We start from the raw sequence: 19,788 nt of genomic DNA, 5'->3' as shown, positions 1-19,788 counted from the left end.
TCGATTAAAAAGATGACAGAATGAAATTTATTACAGGAGAAGTACTGGAAATTGTTTAATTAACGTCATTCGTAATGAAAGAAAGCTGTTTGTTAAAAAAAAAACGGAAAAGAAATTTTTGTCACCTAACAGGTGGAGTCGAACCACTCCGGCGCTAACCGGCTACAGGTTTGAAGCCTGCACCCTGGACCGCCAGAGGTCAGCTAGGTGCCAAAAGTGCTGTCAGTTGCAATATATATACGACACGTAACATAAAACATGTTCTAGTGATGTATAAGTTCGACTGGTATAGATACTGTACCACATGGTAAGAGAACTTACAACAGTCGAATTTAAACACGCAGTCGCTTCGTTACATAGCGTCACATAGCAATCGGAGGAATAACCTATCTATTATCAACTTTTTACTCGAAAACATTATCTCCTCGTCCCTTTATGGACGAATATGTATGGACGGCGAGGAGGACTCGCGCAAACGAACGGACTGAGCAAGGATACAAGGGGGTAGAGGGGGCACGCTACGGAGGGTGTTATGTTGCCTCTCCAGCCTGGCGCCGCCAGGGGGGACACACTTGCGCAGACATACATATTTTCTCTTTTTACGGATTAACTCGACGGAGTTCAGAATTCCGTTGCAAAGTACAATCGCATGTGCGCGACGGTTGGCCCAGAACATTGATATTTTGTTGTGTGTGTGTTTTTGTCTCATGCTGTGTGGATAACAATTTCATCCCGTTTATTATCCCCGCACGGAAGGAGACGACTGATATCGCGGTCACACTGAAAAAAGAGCAATGAGCGTACACGCACGTTCGTCACTTAGCAGAGCGAATGTTCGGAGATATTGAAAGAGTGAGAGTTGCGTAGAGGCATGGGAAATGGTAAGATAGTTTATATTTGTGTTCCTGTGGAATAAAGGTATGGTGAAATTGTGGCACCCTTCGGGTAGAATAGAAATATACGAAAAAATTAAAAGAAACATTTGACTGTTGATGAGCCTTTTTTTGTTGATACTTTATCTGCTATACAACCAATCGATTAAAAAGATGACAGAATGAAATTTATTACAGGAGAAGTACTGGAAATTGTTTAATTAACGTCATTCGTAATGAAAGAAAGCTGTTTGTTAAAAAAAAAACGGAAAAGAAATTTTTGTCACCTAACAGGTGGAGTCGAACCACTCCGGCGCTAACCGGCTACAGGTTTGAAGCCTGCACCCTGGACCGCCAGAGGTCAGCTAGGTGCCAAAAGTGCTGTCAGTTGCAATATATATACGACACGTAACATAAAACATGTTCTAGTGATGTATAAGTTCGACTGGTATAGATACTGTACCACATGGTAAGAGAACTTACAACAGTCGAATTTAAACACGCAGTCGCTTCGTTACATAGCGTCACATAGCAATCGGAGGAATAACCTATCTATTATCAACTTTTTACTCGAAAACATTATCTCCTCGTCCCTTTCAACAATCAGTGTTGGTCCGGTACTAGAAGCAGTCTGACAAACGTTGGCCAACACAGGGTTGCGATCATAGCAAACCGTCGTTTCAGGAGCATCCAATGTGCTTGAACACGTGTTGCTTACTACACATCCTTATCGCCTGGTGAATTTGTTATTCAAACAAATTTTGATCGACAAAAATGAAGGAACGGTACGTAACTCTGTTTGATTTCCCTTAACCCTGACATTCGTTTTACTCCTTCTTTATCAAGGGACGCGGTCGTTGTTGATGAAATTGATAAAAAGACCGCAGGCGTAATATGTTTGGCCTCACGTTCCTTGTGTAGTATGATCGCGTACGGTTGATACGCCAACACTACGTATAGGTCAGTTACTCAATTTTCTAATCGGACTTTCATTGTCCAAACGATCTTGACAAATCCAGCAGGGATTTCTCTCACAGGAACGTTGAAGACCTTAAGTCCTTCCCCTTGCGGTTTGCTTGAATTGAGAATACCGAGGGTTTGGTTTGGCTCTTTCTGTTCGCTATCCAAGTTTTGTTACCTTTATTTATACCCACGTCTTGGAAGGTATACCGAGTTTGTTCACTATCCGTTGTTATGAAAACACCGTTGTTTCTTTCGCAAGAAAAAAGAACAAGCATTTTTCCACAACCAGGTGGGTTCCGCTTTAACAATAGATTATTGAGTGTAGTTTCCTTAACAAATGATCACCTTGCATTACGAGTCACATCACGACACATCTCTTGACCGGTGGGCAACGCGCGTGCAACGACATAATATTCGCCCGCTTTCTTGCCTTTGTTTTCCCTCAGTGGGCAACATTTAAATGCGACCACAACCATACACGCTACACTGAGATTCCACCGGAACCACCTGCTGCGATCGGCATGTTTCACCTGTTCGTGCAACTTTCAAACAGGATGTCCATTTGGGGGGACGTCCTTCAAGACGTTTAACTTCGAGCGAGGTGAAGTGGTGCCTCTCCCGATCCGCAGCCTTTCGTCGATGTGGCGGCGCCCTTCGCCAGCGTTAAAGTATACAAAATTATGGTAGTTTTTATTTCCCACCCACCTCCCAATCCTGGTGGCAGCAGTAACACTCGAATCCATTCGTTCTCGTTTTCGCTCCTTCGCGCGTCGGCAGGATAAAAAACCCCCTCCCGGCTGATCCCTGAATGGCTCCCCCTCGCAGGGGGCGATGTTGATGATGAAAACCAAAAACCAAAAAAGAATGTGATGATGAGGATACGGCGCGGATGGTGTTGCTTGTGTGATTTATTCTTCCTGCTCCTGCTCGGCCATCATGGGATCGTCGGTGTCGATCAGTTTGCTGGAGGCGACGTCCTGCGGATGTGGTGCACATTTTCGAGAAGTAAAGACAAGAATGACCAGAGATTAATGAAAGTGACCCCAGTGACGAGTGGCAAAACGGCTAGCGATTAGGGAACTGAAGGAACTGGCTCTGAAGGGCAAACATGCATTTGTTAGCAAACCCGCACTCATGCACAACGGGAGCCGCTTGATCCTTGTGCTGTGACTCACGAATCCGCCATCCGGTCGACATGCGCGAAGCGAAATCAAACCCAGGCTTTAGACCCTTTTTTAACCCACGCGGCTCAAACTAAAAATCGCGATTGATCGAAAATAAACTCCGGACCTCTTCTGCAGCGTTGACGTCGCCGGTGTCCTCGGCATCATCGTCAGCATCCTCGTCGATCTCGATCTGCTCAGCGGCGTCTTCACTCTGACCGGCTAGGGCCGCAGATGCACGTCGGAGCTCCTGTTCTTCCGCATCGACAGCACCACCAGCATCGGCTTCCATCGTTGCCTCACCGCCCGACAGATCCTTCAAAGCACAACGCACAAACGCACAGGTTTTTTTTTGGTGTGTTCAGAATGAATTGACGACGTCGGGTTAAGGTGGGGTGGGTTATTGCACAAAACATCGGGTGATAAAATTAAAGGAGAAGTAAAGACCACAAAACCTCCCCACACAACATCACATCCATGCGAGGAAAAGAACAAGCATTTCCCAAACGTTAAATTTAAACGCGAACCACCCCCAAACGCGTTGAGACGCTAAAGAAGACGCTGATATGAAATGAAACCCCGAGATAGAGAGAGAAAAGAGGAAAAAAGGAACAAACAAAAAAAAAGGTGCCAAGTGAAAGATTATGTAAACGAAGCGCGGAAAGAAACTGGCCACCCAAAACCCGCCAGGGGGTGGTGGTGCGTTGTTGGTTATGTTAATCATCGCCGGGTGAACGAAGCACACTCATTGCTCTAACAATGATACACAGATAAGCCCCGACCCCGAGGGCCAAGAGTACAGCACGAAAAAGCGCTCGCCATAATGCGTAAGGAAAATGGCAAGGTGCGTGGGTGTGTTTCGCATAATCCACCCACCCGGAAAAATAAAACAAGTGAAAGAAAGAGAGCGAGAGAGAGAGAGCGAGCGAGATTTGTAACTTGGATGGAAAATATTGCACATTCCAAAACGTAAACAAACAGCGCTTAAACAGGAATTGTACTAAAGAGGAAGGACAGAAAGTAGACGTTGGAAGACGGTGAGTCCGAAACCCTTGGACAGTGACCTAGCCCCCGAATGCAGGAAGAACAACATCCAGGCAAGCGTTTCATAGTGGGCAGCAAATCGTACGACATCGAGGCGGTGTTATCAGCAGAAGATTTCAGGTTCTCCCTTCTCAAACCTCGCCATCGGGATCTGCTCCTTGTGTACTACTTCCGGCATCACCGGACACTGTCGAGCTTCTCCGCGGCTTGATAGATCCTGCTTCCGGTTGGCTGTCGACGTCCGATTCGTCTTCACTGGTCGCTGATTCGTCTTCGTCCTTCGCGCCTTGGTCCTGATCTTGCTCGACTTCCATGCGCTCGTGTTCCGGCTCACTGTCATGCGTAGAAGCAACAGGTGCCTTTACTTCCTCTGTGACACTGGGTAACAACAGTTCGTCGGTGTTCGTTTCTTCGTTCTCCGGATCCTCATCAGTTTCCAGCATTTCACCGTCATCCTTCGAGATCTCAGAATCCTCTTCGTTGGTGTCATTTGGTTTATCATCTGAAACAACTTCTTGCCTAAGCGAAACGTCACCGGGTTGAACGGATTCTGCTGTATGATCCTCCTGTTCGCTGTTGAGCTCCTCATCCTCGTTGTCACAGTTTTCGGGTTTCCATTGCGTTATCACCGAGCCGACATCTGCGGGTTCAATTGATTGATTGTCTGCTTCCGGTTCTTCCGCGGGGGCCTTATCATTCTCTTCGATACTTGCATCCGTGCTTTCTACTGGTTCGTTCTCTACGTCGCTTACTTTCACTGTCCGCTCTTCGTCTACCGATTCCTCTTTGGATTGCACCTCTCCTCCAACTTTCGGTGGGGCCTTTGGCCACCAGAATAGGATACATGGAGCAGGGCATGTATGGAAATGGGTATTCGCCAATGAGAACGCATTGCCAATTAAGGGGTGTTGATGATGAACAGGTTTTTCCAGGGTGTATGAAATTGACGATAAAGAAATAATATGAGATATGGGATATTGAATGAAAAAAAAAATACAGATGAAGATAGTTAAGGTAAACTGCACGTAACACATAAAGCGCATTACGTCGGACGCCCGAACGCGGATAACATTGCTCCTTTCGCTTGTCGGAAAAATGGCAACTCATTCCATCAAACAAACAAACCCCTCATATCTAAGGAAGGTGTGTCGTAAATCCGCTTCAGATATCCACCGACGCCATACACTGCTTTATCGATTATTCGTGTGATTCAGCAGCTATAGCACAGATAATTTAATTTAGCACAACTGATTACAATAATCTATCGACCGACGGGGTTGACAATGAATGCGAACGGTGACCGTTTATGACTTGAACGTTAGAAGCGCATTATTTCTCGTGCACAATTATTACAGTCCGTTCATTCGGGGGTTTAGTTTACACTCACAATACAAAAAAACCATGCAGTTCTCGTAACAATGTTAATGATCGACTCAAACGTGCCTACAATATTCAACCAAGCTAATATAAAGGGCGTTAGTAAAAGGCGCATGGCGTGAGCGCATTTTTTACCGTTGAAGAGGTATACTTTATTTCAGAAATGTGTATTCTCGCGTAATGGTCGTAATTATATTTTAATCGTTCTAAGAATATGTGTATATCATATGTCGAACCTTACACACCTACTGGGCGCGTCGCTTGCTGCGCACGCACAAACGAAGCATTCATATAACGGATAGTACAGCAAAACTTGTCCCACAAAGCCTACTGGGTTTAAAAACGTGACTGCGAATTGAACTCAATCCGATCAGGCGACTGTCTAACAATAAGCTGTCTTACTGCGCTTGTGGATTTTGATTTGCTACTCTCTATTGGATTTTCAGTGTAAATGATTGAACGTACTATTTGAACCTGCCGTGCATTTATGTCCGCAAAAGTGTACACTCGCCTTGCTGATACGTTTCGATTTCAAAATTTATTATTTAATTCATTTATGTGCTCTTTTTTTCTGCAAGAAAATCTTCTGAAGTAAATAACAATGGCTAATAATAGAATAGGCATTATGGGAAGGGCTACGAATTGAAGGTATTGTAACAAAACCGTTGCAGGACTATGTTATCCTTTACGAGATAAATACATGTTTCCACTTACATGCGGCCTAACTCTTTCGTTATTAAGAATTTCAGAAATAAACTTCAAGGAGTACATACTTCATCTAAACAGTGCTACGATTTGTATGCGCGGTTGGGAAAATAATAACAGATAACTGTGTACCGTGTGGTTATACCTATCGAGAAACGATACATGCAACGGTAGATAAAATTGCACACGACATGAGGTACGATGAATGCTACAGCTGTTTTTGTCTATCTACGTAATTCTATCGCTTAATGTACGCCTTTTCGCGCGTTCTACCCCCTAAGATGCGCGTACTCAATCTTCTTTCGCTGCATGCGGGAATGGCTTGTCGGGTTTTTTAACGATGTTTTTTGAGGCATGATTTTCCCTTTAGCTCTCACAGAGCACCGGAATGAAGAATGTCGAAATCATCCATCAACACTACCGAATGGGCGGGGAAACGAACGAATGAAAAAAAAAAACACCTAAATTTGTGCTCCACAGGTACACAGGTTCGAAGAAAAGCTCTTTTTAGCGGGTCCCAAATAGGACAGACCCTCACAAACACGAGGGTTGATTGGCGTCAAACAGCTATCGGTAAACACGGGTGTATATTTTTGCGAAACAGCCTTCCTTCTTCGTATCATCAGGTCATGACGAACTAGCTGCTATCTGTCGCCTATTAGCAAAAAAAACCGTCCTGTTGCATTGCGGACGCCCAATGGAAATATAAAGTCGGAAAAATTGATTGAAAATAAACCGATAGCCCGCACGGAAATTCCCTCCATGAAAAAAACTCTGAAGTCATGTCAGTGGAAAAATCAACGACCTCTAGAAGCGTAAAAAAACATGCCACACTGGGTCTTACAGCACAAATCGATTCTAATCCGATAACCTAAACGGACTTGGCCTTTCCCTGCCGACATCCGCAAACACGTGCGTTGATGCCCTTTTCTTTCTGTGGAACACTAATGTAATACCTATTGACATTATTTCACCCATCCTCCCGTCGTTGGTCGTCGTCCTGACTTTGACCGGGATTTAGTCCTGCGGCGTTACACACTTCATTGCATGCGATTACGCGACCCGAAATCGATCAAACGTAAAATTACTTAAACGTGACCCATTCTTCCTAAACCTGCAGAAGCCAGAAAATGTCACCTCCTCCAGCCAAGAGTGGGGTGATTTGCTAACGATCTAAACCTACTAAATAAGAGAATGGAAGTGTGTGATGTTTACATGGATTAGTGTGTGTGTGTGTGTGTGTGTGTGTGTGTGTGTGTGTGTGGTTAGTCGTCCTTGTCGCAGTGTTGCCAGCGAGGTCACGACGCAGGATCCTTTCCGTTCATGGAGCTATATTGCCCTCTTGCTAGCTCTATCGTCACCTATCCTATCGCACAAGGGCCGAAAAAGAATGTTATGGAAGCTGCTAAGCAGTCGGTATTTGAATGTTACTTGTTAACAAAGAAAAACGAAACTCCAGCACGGTGGTACTCTGACTGAGGATCCGTTTCATCGTCGTCCTTCGATCGTAATTGCATAAACTATCCTAAACATAACGCCGAGGCAAAAAAATACGGAAGCACACGGAAGCGACAAACGTATGGTTATTTAGACGGCCACAAACACGAAACAAGCGTACAACGGGGAAGTTTTAGAGGCAGCTCGTGCGTTGGTTTTGTGTTGTTTCTCTTTTTTGTTGTTGTTGTTTGCATTTTTGTTTGCATTTCATTCATTGCAGCCCACCGCTGCTGGGCGCAACTGGCACGTCCTTTATCGTGTCCCAAACTCAAACCTCATTTGCATCCTCGCCAGCCTCCGCAGCATCCCCGGCACCGTTGTCTTCAGTCTTGTTTTCTTTATTCTCGTCCTCAACGTCGTCGGCAGCAGCAGCAGCAGCAGGGGCTGACGATTCATCCGCGGTGCCATTTTTGTGTTCCGGTTCCGGTGCCGCCAGCTTCAGGAACACCTCCAGGTTGTCCACCTCGTTGGCCAGATCGAAGTCGTCGTAATCGCCGCAGTACTCGGTGTCGTTGAACAGCTGCGGGGGTAGCGCGTGCCGCGGGTTCGGATCACTGATCGTGCATCCTTTGTGCTGCGCGTTCGTCTGCATGAAGTCCTTTTCCGCCTCCTGGCCCGGCTCGGTGATGTCGATGATGGTGTACGCTATGTGCTTGCTGTCCATGATCATCGTGACCCGCTGTTGGCGTTTCTTCACCTGTGCGGTGTGACAAAAGAAAAGCAAACCATTAATTGATAGGATAATGACCGATAGTTGGCATCCCGAATCCACCGTAAATCAAACCTTGCTCATCGCTAGACATTCCACAAGCTACCGATCGCATTGGGAACATTTATTTCCACCAAATAGAGCAAGCATGAAAAATTACCACCCCTCAACCGAAGCGATGAGCCAGTGGGAAAAGAAAAGAAAAGCAATGTTTGCGTTCGTTGCCCAATCAACTTAAGTACACTCATTTATCGTACCGTGCGCGAGATGAGCAGCAGGAAAAACTACGAGCAGCGCTACCTCCGTTCGCAGGATTCGTCTTCTTTTGCCGTTTAAGAACGTGCGAGAAGACGTACTAATCGCGTGTACTAATATTTCACGCGTGTCCATGTCTCAGGTGTCATCACAGAATGTTACGCCGGCTTAACTCGTCGGCCTTCTTTGGCGGACATTGGCGCAATTAATCAGAAACAGGTGGGTATGTAACGTTGATTCTCTGCAGATGCATATTTTAAGTACGTAATGAAATTACCGCTTCTCGATCGATCGTCCTTTTATGGCAATTTACCGAAGAAGCGCGATTAGCCGTGAAGGTTATTAATAAGGTAAAGTATCCTTGTATCCTTTGACGTTGCCTTTCATCCATTAAGTTTGTCTTTGAAGATAAATTATTTCCTCCTGTCCCTGGAGGCTAGGCAGTGAACTTTAACAAAGGGTTTTTTTATTTCCTTTTATTCAACGCGACCATGGAAAAGAAGGGGCTTTGTTTACATCGGAACAACGAAACCGATGGGAAACAAGCGAATGACATATCCCGCTGTCAATGACGCGCTGAAACATACTCCCAAGGAAAGATCTCTTGCAATGGGCGTGCGCTATAATTAGTAACAAAAAGACAGTCCTTTTTTCCCCCCACGCACACATGCTTCTCTCCACGTTAGCCTGATACGTTGTGCTCGTCTTTTCCAACACACACGCTCGCCGTGTACGTGGCCTTGCTGGTTGGCTGGTTGGCCATCGTTTGCGAGTCGAATTTCCCGTGCTTTTAAAAATCACACTTGCACCAAGTTTTCCATCACATCAGTTGACAAGGCCCCATAAATCGAGGAGAATTTTAGTATTTTCCAATACCTTCCCCGTCTCGGTTTGGGCTGCAAAACCGACGAAGCAACGACCCTCACAGGATGGAAAAAAAACTTACCACCCGCTTCGGTTATCGATGGGATGTGCGACACACGATCGGCATGATCCTTCCCGATGCTGCCACATCTGGGCAAGCGAGAGCTCTTTTCTGTGCGGGCAGATATTTATGTGCATAATATTTTCATTCACCTATTAATCCCACCGACACTCCTCGGTACGATTTCCTCAAACGTACGCGTGACAGCCAAACGGGGGCCAAAGAAAGCTATTTTTTGCATGTCATCTGACTCGAAACTCTCTCTCACACACACACGACCCAGAGAACCTCACACCGTGTCACCCAGGGCTACATTTCATTCAATCATTTCCCATCACTCACGGGCTGGTAATTGCTACATGGTGAAGGTTCTTCCTCTTCCCGCTTGAAAAGGATTAGAAACGATAAAAAAATCCTCTGCCGGTCGGAGAGAGAAAGAACGATATAAAAATGTCTAAAGCCCCACCACGAGAGGTTAGCGAGAGCGCGAAAGAGCAAACCACAACGTTAAGATTTTCCGCAACCTCTGTTTCATAATTTTCCACCGCACTAACGGTTATTCATGTTTGCTTCGCATCAAAGATCGTGCCACCACCGTGAACTAAGGACACAAACGTCAAGGAACGAGAGGAGGAGATCCTCTCAGCACGGACACACGATCGGGAGGGAGTTGTTTTTCAAACCGCTCGCCGTTTGCAAAATCACTAAAAATATATGGAAACCCGTGTTTGGTGGGGCCGCCGTTTTTCTCGTTCTTTTTTTTTCTCCTGTGAAACATAAGATACGAGTGATCGCGAGAGCGAACTGCCCCTTGCTTGTGTACGTGAAAACAAACCCTGTAAGCATATGAGAATGAAAGAAAAAAAGGACAAACCTAACAGACGCATATGCAAAGCAGCAAGTCGCTTGTATGTTGCCCCAAAAGCATATGCACAAAACGCCACCCCTCAAAATATGTATACACAACACCCACCAGCAGATGGACCAGCAGAGGGTGGATGTTTTCGTGCACGAGACCGCCGTGACTGAGATTATTTAATTCGCCTCCGATGTGGCCAAACTTCAGCGCCAACGTGGACAGATCGGGCCGCGCACGGGGCGTTAGATAAAATTAGACATTCGATCTTTCCTCGGTTGGCGTTTGTGGGTGGGAGGTGGAAGGGCACGATCGAGGCAGAGGGATAACGAGATATTCTTAGGCTAGCGCAGTATCAGAACAAACCGAGAATCGAATCGGAAGCACGCGGAATCAATGCCGCGGATATCGGGGTGGGGGGAAAATTTGAACGAAATTGAGAAAGGCGCGATCAAGCAGAAAAGGATTTCAAAAGAGAAAAATAATGTAATCTTCTGTTGCACCACCGCTTTACCGTGATATCGCAATCGCAATTGTCTACTGATTATTGAGGGCACAAACGAACGAGATCCCCATTTGTTTGGGTTGGTTGTTTGCAAAAGATCCAACGACAGACGAAACGGTCTCTTTTTTGGCATCATTGCAAACACGAAAACCATCCATTCGTTGTTGAGACACGCCACATGAAAAGTAACTAACAACAACATGCAATTTCTTCATCCCCGCGAATGCTGCAAGCATCACGGCGGTGATTTATGACCATAAATATTGCAACGGTCGATTTGCGGTAAACCAGGTCTCGGTAATATGCAATAAAATATATTCCCTTCGTAAAGTCCTCGCATGGATGTCAAAACTGGCATGATTTGGCACAAAAACCGTGGAGCAATTGCAAAGTCCACGAATGTGATCTCTCTTAAATCAGAACACACTGATTCACGCATTTTTAAACCCAACCGGTAACGATCCTGTTGGTACAAAGTACAGCTAATTGGTGTAGAGTTGAAAAAAAAAACGAATAGAAATTGAAAACCCAGAAATACCCACAAAAAAACGCTTGCTTGAGATTAGCGGCACCTCACGGGAGCCCAAGTATTATCTCATGCGCAGGGGGCGCTATATTTTTAAGACAATTTTTTCACGATCACAATCAACGGATAAAACCCACGGGGGCTGGTTTTCACCAACAGAGCTCGCGGAAGTAACGAAACCCCTTTGCCATGAGAATGAGGAAGCGCTACGATTCGAAACTCAACAAACCAGCGCGCGCGCGGATTCAACTCGCTCCTGTCAGCCCTGACATTAAAGCATGTGGTCGCGAACAATTATCTCGTTTGGGTTTTCGTCTCGCACACAATCTCCCACCCCAAATTTTCGTTGTCAAATTAACGCATCGGCGAACAATTTTCACCCGGTGCGCGGATGTTCGTGTATTTCAGGGTACTTTGTGTCGCGAATAATAATGCGCTCATATTCTACACACAACGGTACACACATATGTGCTCGATGCTCTCTCTATCTCACATGTCTGTCCTGCGATGTGCTTTTTCTCGGTGGCCAATGTCAGGCGAAATGACGAAGAAAAAAATGGAGTGAAGCCTCACAAGTTCGGTTTCGAGATTAGAAAACCGTGGTCGCGGATCGTTGCGAACGGACACGGTCACTGGTCCCGGCGTTTGCAAGAATCAAAAAGGACTGTTCGGTGGTGAAAGGAGAGATTACTGCTATCCACACTATCGGGTGATGCAGATGGATGCACCTGTTCGCAAATGCATCATCACAGCGAGAACTGAGAACGAATGCCGTGCAAGTACTGGTGGGGCGTGAAATAATGCTCATTTGTTTACATCATCATCGAACGAGAAGGAGGGGGATCGTAGGATGAGAGCAGGAAGAGCCAGTGTGTGTTAAAAACCGAAATCAACTGACGCTTGTTGAGCAATGCGCACCTGGTGTGCGAATGAGAAAGAGATCAGCTGAACGATCGCACGTGTCGTACAATGCTGATCGAGCTGTGCGTGTCTTCACATTCACGCAACAGGTACCTCTGTGTATTGGCGTAGATCGGCAAGCCTTTTTTCCCCCCAACTCCTAACCTGAGCGGTCACATCTAATACCACCCCCGCGATCATCATCAGCTTCTTCAATCACACACCTGCCATATCACACAACCGCAAGCCGACAAGATCGCAATGATCACACGATCTAGGGCATTGCACTTGAGATTATAACACACCGCGTTACGGCAGGTTGTGTGCGAAATTCGATGTGAGGTCGATGATCTCTCGGAGTGTGTGTGTGTTTTGCTGTCTCGTACATGGCCACGCATGCCAAAGTTCGCCACCCGAAACGGTGTGTCCGACCGAGAAGCGCCAAAATACGGCAGATGAAGGGCCCTTCGCGAAAGTATTAATTGAGGTTTCGGGGATACACGCATGCCTGTGGTTCGGTCGATTTCATCCGATATAAACACGCGCTCATTCGGGCGCCATCGGATCGATTAAACGGTACACAACCAATTATCAGCCCGTTGGCATTAAATAACGGCCTTCGTCTCTGACAGGCATCGCTTGACGATTTGCTTGTCACTTTTTGGCAACCGAACGCAGCATTGTTGGCAAAAAGGGACAAACAAGCGAACGTCACCATCGAGAGGAGAACCAAAGCGGTCAAGCGGCAGGCTTCCCTCGATGGATGTACTAGCAATTTATAGAAAACCCACGAGTCGAGCTTCTTTAAATATACGATGATACTACGACGAATGTTTTCGTTAATATTTATCTCACATCAGTTCGCATCGCAATAAATCGTGATCGTCATCGTCAACTGCGTGCTTTCACAGTTCGTTCCACAACCCGCTAACCACGTGAAATTATATTCAGATTGCTCATTCCGGTGGGCATTCCGTTCCCAAAAACCACCACAGCCGAGTCGCTGCTAGCCAGGCACATAAACTCGGCGAATCAACATGTCTAACAAACAATTATATCCGCTCGGCGATGCGCTGTTTGCTTTTTTGGCCGTTCTTTTCGGTGGTTAATTGGGAAATGTACAGCATATTGTCCTAGACGGTGTGTTGTGCACACCAACGCGACCACCAACAACGGTTGTGCTGATGATAACGATCGGAATGTGTCTCGGGGAGGAGTGCTGCTTAACGTATCCATTCCGTTTCGTGTTAAAGAACTGATTTTTTTTTTAATCCTCAGGATTGTGCCAACTGCGCAAGTAAACGTCCCAATGCGACGATTACCCAGCAATGTCTGCACGAGAACACATCTTTTTCTACTCTCGTTTGGTACAACATACTTTCACTCTCTCTCTCTCACGAATCTGGTGATGATCTACAGATTATACTCGTTTGAGGATTCGCCTCTGTCAAGGACACCTGTAGGTCCATTCAAGGATACCGATCGCCGTATCGACACACTCGTCAATGATGGCGCGCATCGCAAAACAAATTACACCACTCTCGTACATTCTACAACGCGGTTACAAACCGATCGTGTGGTCACACACTTTCCTTTTCACCGGTCATTGCCAAGCTGCTGCAACGAAGAAATAAATAGCAATAGAAAAAATAGCAAGTGGATTTTGCCTTCGAACCCGTCAGCTTAACGCAAACCGAAGCGTAGCTATTTATGTGGGAGATTCTATCACAAGACGCCGCGTGCTCGTCTTCGAATGTTGAAAATTACGTACTCAAGGCCTGCCCGGCTATATATTTCCATATGCTTGCTAGAATTTTAATTAACAACACAAACCCCAAAAATACAACCCCCACATAGCTCTGGACGCGTAGCCCATCCTTCCTCCTCTCGTTAGGATAGTTAGCGCTCCCGCCTAAAGTGGCTTTTTTTTTCGGCGCCTCTTTGACGCTATCACACAGGAACACCAGCAACTGGGTGGTAGGAGAAGCAGGCAATTAAATTCAAATTAACTCATTTGCTCACACAGCCTCTTCAGATGTGGACAACACACATCACTTTGTAGGAGAACTCAAGCGAAAAGAAGTGTTTCCTCGATCGTGCGTAAATGACATAACGAAAAGAAGCACTTTTTTTTATAAAACTTCTACAACATGTCGATGGGGCTTGCGTACACAAAACACATTTATTAATGATGGCTATATATCATAGAAAATGTTGCAGTTTAAAAAAGGTTGTTACAAAAAGTGTTTTGTTTTTGTTTTTCTTAAACCGATACAACAAAAACCTGGCTCTGTTAGCAAGAGATAGCAGCTCCGGGAAACGCGCAAAGAAAATAGATGAAATTACAAATAAACGAACACGAAACAAGCAATACCGTTGAATCCGGCATGCGCTATCCTGCAAATGAGGATTGTTTAACACTTCCTTTTTTCTCAAGCAACAATGTGCAACATTGTACTTGGCTTCGTCTAGCAGCCAATTCTACACCGATGCAGTTTCCGAAAGAAGCGTGCATTAGAGATGTGGCCTTTACTAAACACTGCTAACAGTCGATCAGCACAAACACACACCATACAGACAATGCGCCCGGTTAGCCAAATATAGCTTCGATCTTCTCTCACTGCCACTGCCAAAACGAGTCGCAACCGTTCAGTGCAGTCATCCAAGTGTGGCATCCATTCTCGACACTAGCATAGCACTAGTACTAGTGACACGTCCGTCGTGGATTGAGTGGACGCGGAAGACGTCCTCCTTCAACGAATCTTTATTTGGAAACAAACCGCTCCTTTTTCGCGTCCCAGTGATTTTACACTTCATGGTCGATTTTTTTTTATATTTCAATTACGGTACGACAATTAGCGCTCAATATGGCTTCCATTTGCAAAGTTTTGTAAGTATTAAATAAGTTTACATTATAGAAAACTAATGCGCAAGTCTCGAGTAAATTGAATTTGAAAATTAAATGCAATTGAATTATTCCGATATATAATTATATTGAATTATTAGTAAAACTTTAAAATTAAAAAGTAAATGAAAACTAAAGAAACTTGAAGCGGAAAGCGAAAAACAAATGAATATAAAAATGTAATGTGTTTATGAACAAAAAAAATATAGTTCGACACTTTAAAGCTGCTCTTCGAGGTATTTAGCAAGCAATCGCGCACAAACAACCCGAAACGAATTATTCTGGTCCCATCCATTGCGCAACGAATCGATTGTGCGAAGTGAGCCGGAACGGCTCGTGGATGCACTCATGCGACCCTCTTTGGGCATTAGCTCTGCCATACAGTATCCGCTTGAATAATGATAAGCCCATCCCATCATCTCCTCCATTCCCTGTTCGCTGTTCGAACAATTCTTTTTCCCTGAGAGCCGGTCTTCTCGGTCTACCAAATCACCCCGGAAGAGGAACCACATCCTGCCTGGGTGACCACTCAGAGAAGGGTGCATGACTGCGGATGGAGCTGACACCGCTGCTGCACTTTATTGCACGCTAATTAGATGCATTACGAATGGTGCTTCCTAAACACGCAAGAGCGCTTTTACGATACAGTGCAGAGAAAAATGCTTCGCATTGTCGTGTGTGTTATTGTTTTCCGTTGGGAAATAACTTCGTTGAAATTCAAGGCAAATTCCAGAGAGTTGTATCAACTGGAAAAAAAATGCTACTCAGTCTAGCTTCATCTGTTACTAGGAAGCTTAGTACTTCTTGCAATAGTCGCTTTGGAAGTAATTCCCCAGAGACGAGTTAGCAAATACGATCAGCTGTTGGATAGGGAAAAAGCATGCCACATTAAAATTCATCCTGCAAAGTTATGGTGAAACAAAAGCACAACCCATAACTGATGTTATGGCAATTTGGTGGATGGACTTCGTTGTAGATTCCTTCCCATCTTCCCGACAATATGCATGCCACTCTGTATTCGGACCATTTTACCAATTACTGCTTTCTATGAAGCGAAACGCTGTGGCGAGCAACGCAACCATAAAACACGGATTAAATCGGTTAGTTTGAGTTAATCTTAAAACTGTTCACGGTATGCTAGCTCAATGAAAAAAAGTATTCATATTGAACAATGCTTCAAGCTTTTTTTATTTATTTAGAAACGTCCAGACCGTATTTTGATTAGCACAACTATTTGTGGGCTGAAAGGCATTTCCTCCCAATAGCCGAAAAAAAGCCTTATCCCGGGCTGACTCGGTTAAGAATGCTCCAAACCACAGGCAACGAAATTGCATCATTCGTGTTCGTACTGATCAATAATGAGCGTAATTTTCGTCGAAAAAGGAAGCACAAAATAACAAAAATTAAAATGTGTATTTTGAAACCACATCAACCGATGTTCAATTCATTTCAAAATTTTACGATCATATCTAAATCTCATAGGCGTACCGGATATTATAGCAATCCAAACCCAATGGTTGAGAGATAATAAAAATGCACGCTAAAACCGCTCGTGATGCATTTGCTCTTTCCTCTTTTCTAAATAATAACATCCCACTGAGATTAAAGAATGTTCTCACTATAAATAAACGTTACAGCGACTGAATGTGCCAACGTTGCTTCGCTTAACGTTCCACAACACTTTGGGTGGATCTGTCGATCGTCTTCGATCGAAGACGTCCTCTATGAAAATAGTCAAATAAATATCCACCAATGCAAAGCGGCGCTGTGAAATCCAAACAAAATATTACAAAGTAACTGCAGAGAAATAAATACAGTTGTTTAATGATCAGCATTTTCTGTTTTCCGGCAGCACTATAAATTCTCTGTCCCGTGCCGATTGCCCATCCAGACAACAAAGACCTCGCCTGCTCTAGTACGGCCAGCCCATGCTGGCCAGCGACCGGGTGTGGCCGTGGAACGCACTCTAAATGAATCACTTAACTGTCAATCTGCTACGACGTGACTCATCTCCACTGGAAAGAGTGTGAACCATCAATTCCTCGTCGTGTTTCGACATTATAGAAGCTTTTATCGCAGTAAAGAGGGGGCTCAATTTAACGATATGACTTTTTCGCTTATCACTTACATCCCACGACACTTGGTGACGAGCAACAGATAATGGAGGGTTGAAATATATTTCTATTATTTCATATAGCGAACGATATTTGTGTTGCGAATATGCTGCTTTCCTTTCCTGGCATAAGGTTTGTGTTTGAAACGCTACACATCGTCCCATACTGTTTGTGAATGACATCATCACGGTCATCGCTTTGAGTATTAGATCAACACGCCAAACAACGCCGAAAAGGAAGATTATTCATCCATGTTGTTCCGTAAGTGCATCCACAAAAATACTCTTATATTATGGTGCCGTTAGGAGCACTAACAACAGCAAAGTTTGTAATGGTGCGCTTGGTTGAAGTACCGATACCAGTCCATCTAGGGTGGCCTAAGTCAGCTTCTGCAATGGTGCACGTAGCAAACGGAAACTAATCGTCTAGCCATACCTTCCGTTTCGTCTATTCCAACTGTATTTCTTCCTTTTGTGTGTATGCCGAAGAACACGGCACTTCCGTGGGGCACCGACTAGCAGCGATCAAAGATTATTTGCTCGCCTTCCATTTCGGCTAAAAAACGAAACTCATTTCCACGCCAGCTTTTTACGCGATTATTTATAACTGTTACACAGCCGCCCGCTACAAATACAGCCGAACGGCGCGTTTGGGGCACATATAAAATTGTAACAAGCCGGGAAACGCATGCGGGTGCTTTTCCCGTTCATGGCCATGGTCAACAGCGGGTGCTGCCGCTACCGTTGTGCTTCGCTCAAGGGGTATGACACGCCTTTCCCACTTCCCATTACCATCCAATCGTTTTCCCAAACACTCACCTCTTTGTTGCCGGACATTCCGCTGATGTACACTTTGATAACCATTTTGATACGATTTTCTGCGGTGCTCAGATACGCCGTGGAATTGATCTTGTCGCCGGAGACGAGATGGTCGCTATTCTTTCTTCCTCTTCCGATCACTTTCCGTGCTGGTGCTCTCTCGTTCACTCACTCGCTTTCGGGGCTGCTTTTCTTATCGCTTTCACACCGAAACTTAAATTTTTCTTTTGCGACACTATGCTTATGCTTTCACGAATGAGCCGCTCGCTGCGCTAATATGCACGTACTAAAAACGTGAACCGCTAAGGAGGAAAAAGAACGATATAGCTCACTATTTACGCACAAACCCAACCACCACCGCCACCGCTGTGGAATAGGAATTTTAGAGATAAATGCACCACTTTCTATACTTTGCGACCACTTTTTTCACCAATGCCATGCGATAAAAGATGGACAACAACATATCGAGCCTTTGCTCTGAAAGACGCACTAACTATCACTGCTGACGATTAGCAAAACACCAAGTTTGGTCGCGTTGTTTGCTCGCTGTTGGATAAGATTTTACGAGAAGTAAGCGGAATGGGAAGCGCCCCAAGTCCTTGAATACATCGATAAAAAGCACCCCGCGTACGGCCGAGATGATGGAACACTCGTCAAGCCACAGAATCCGTATGTATCGATAAAGAGGTATAGGAATGGATCTTTTTTTTTGGTTAACTAACGCAAAATTAACTTGAGGAAATCACCGCAAACCAAAAGATTCAACGAAAAGCTATGGATTCTTCTCGGTAAAAACAACCTATGCGCGTCGTGGAAAATGCCGTTTGACGTTTTTCTTCACGGTCGCTCTGTGTCGCACTTTGTTGTTGGTGGTGTACAATACCTTGATCGAAAAATACGCACCCCGAGATTCGACTATACGCTTGCTCTCGACTCGCTGCTACTTGCAAGGAACTTCGTTACTAGCAGGTTTCTTCGAATTAGCTATACCGAACGATTGCAGAGAGATGATAGAACAGCAGCAGATGGAATGTGGCAAAGCCGACAAGCGGTGACGTTGACTTTGACATCTGTCGTCTGACAATGCGAAAAAGCACATTCAAACTGTCCGTTTGTTTTGGAACGAACTCATGGTTTTTGCGGGATAAAATATATTGTTTCAAAATGATTTTTCTCTAGAAAAATGTCCATACAGACTTTATTCAATCAATTTAAAGTTTTTACCAGTGTAAGTTGAGTAAGAACTTTGTTATTGTATTGAATTAAGCGATTGCAAATCAGGAAGTTCCAACGCATTTGTTTTCTTTTTATCGACGATAGGCGTAAATGAAAACCGCGAGGTTCGGTTGAATTCTAATTTATTCATGGATCCCAAAAATGCTACAACAACATGTTTGTTCTTATTTAACATGTTCATAAATGTATACAACTTACATGTATGTCTTAGGCGTGTAATTATTTTCTATTTTATCCAAATTTAGTTAATCTGTATTGGATCTAGCGCTGTGTTTAGATGCAAAAATAATTTGGCTCAATGTACAGATTTTACGATGGTTGGGAATTCTCTTTGGAGAATCATTTCATAGTTTATCATTAAATGCATTATTATGGCTTTTACAGGTCTCGATTGTAACGAAGAGTTACTTGTAAAACA

At 44.6% G+C, this 19,788-nt stretch overlaps 1 protein-coding gene and 2 non-coding genes across 3 annotated transcripts; all 3 read right to left on the bottom strand.

Annotated features, from left to right (window-relative positions):
* Positions 1–122: 122 nt before the first annotated feature.
* Positions 123–209, bottom strand: Trnastop-uca (transfer RNA opal suppressor (anticodon UCA)). Its single transcript has one exon. It is a non-coding gene; the product is annotated as a tRNA-Sec (tRNA).
* Positions 210–1,156: 947 nt separating this feature from the next.
* On the bottom strand, positions 1,157–1,243 carry Trnastop-uca (transfer RNA opal suppressor (anticodon UCA)). Its single transcript has one exon. It is a non-coding gene; the product is annotated as a tRNA-Sec (tRNA).
* An 886-nt stretch (positions 1,244–2,129) lies between these two features.
* On the bottom strand, positions 2,130–19,037 carry LOC128724585 (uncharacterized). Its single transcript, XM_053818308.1, has 6 exons — positions 19,018–19,037; positions 18,135–18,436; positions 7,896–8,318; positions 4,180–4,863; positions 3,126–3,314; positions 2,130–2,812 (listed from the first exon to the last, which is right to left on the bottom strand). The coding sequence occupies exons 2-6, from the start codon at positions 18,177–18,179 to the stop codon at positions 2,744–2,746; spliced, it is 1,410 nt and encodes a 469-aa protein (XP_053674283.1). The 5' UTR covers positions 18,180–18,436; positions 19,018–19,037; the 3' UTR covers positions 2,130–2,743.
* Between the last annotated feature and the right edge of the window lie 751 nt (positions 19,038–19,788).

This window comes from Anopheles nili, chromosome 3, assembly GCF_943737925.1.
Source record: "Anopheles nili chromosome 3, idAnoNiliSN_F5_01, whole genome shotgun sequence".
NCBI lineage: Eukaryota > Metazoa > Arthropoda > Insecta > Diptera > Culicidae > Anopheles > Anopheles nili.
The sequence above is the reverse complement of the archived record's forward strand: the minus strand, read 5'-3'. Positions and strand labels throughout refer to the sequence as shown.

What these genes read in the sequence shown, in the direction of transcription:
- LOC128724585 (XM_053818308.1), bottom strand. Translation starts at nt 18,179, where the DNA reads ATGGTTATCAAAGTGTACATCAGCGGAATGTCCGGCAACAAAGAG. An exon ending in GAATGTCCGGCAACAAAGAG is followed by an intron (nt 8,319 to 18,134) that starts GTGAGTGTTTGG and finishes CACACCGCACAG; the next exon opens with GTGAAGAAACGCCAACAGCG. An exon ending in GAGCAGATCCCGATGGCGAG is followed by an intron (nt 3,315 to 4,179) that starts GTTTGAGAAGGG and finishes TGTGCTTTGAAG; the next exon opens with GATCTGTCGGGCGGTGAGGC.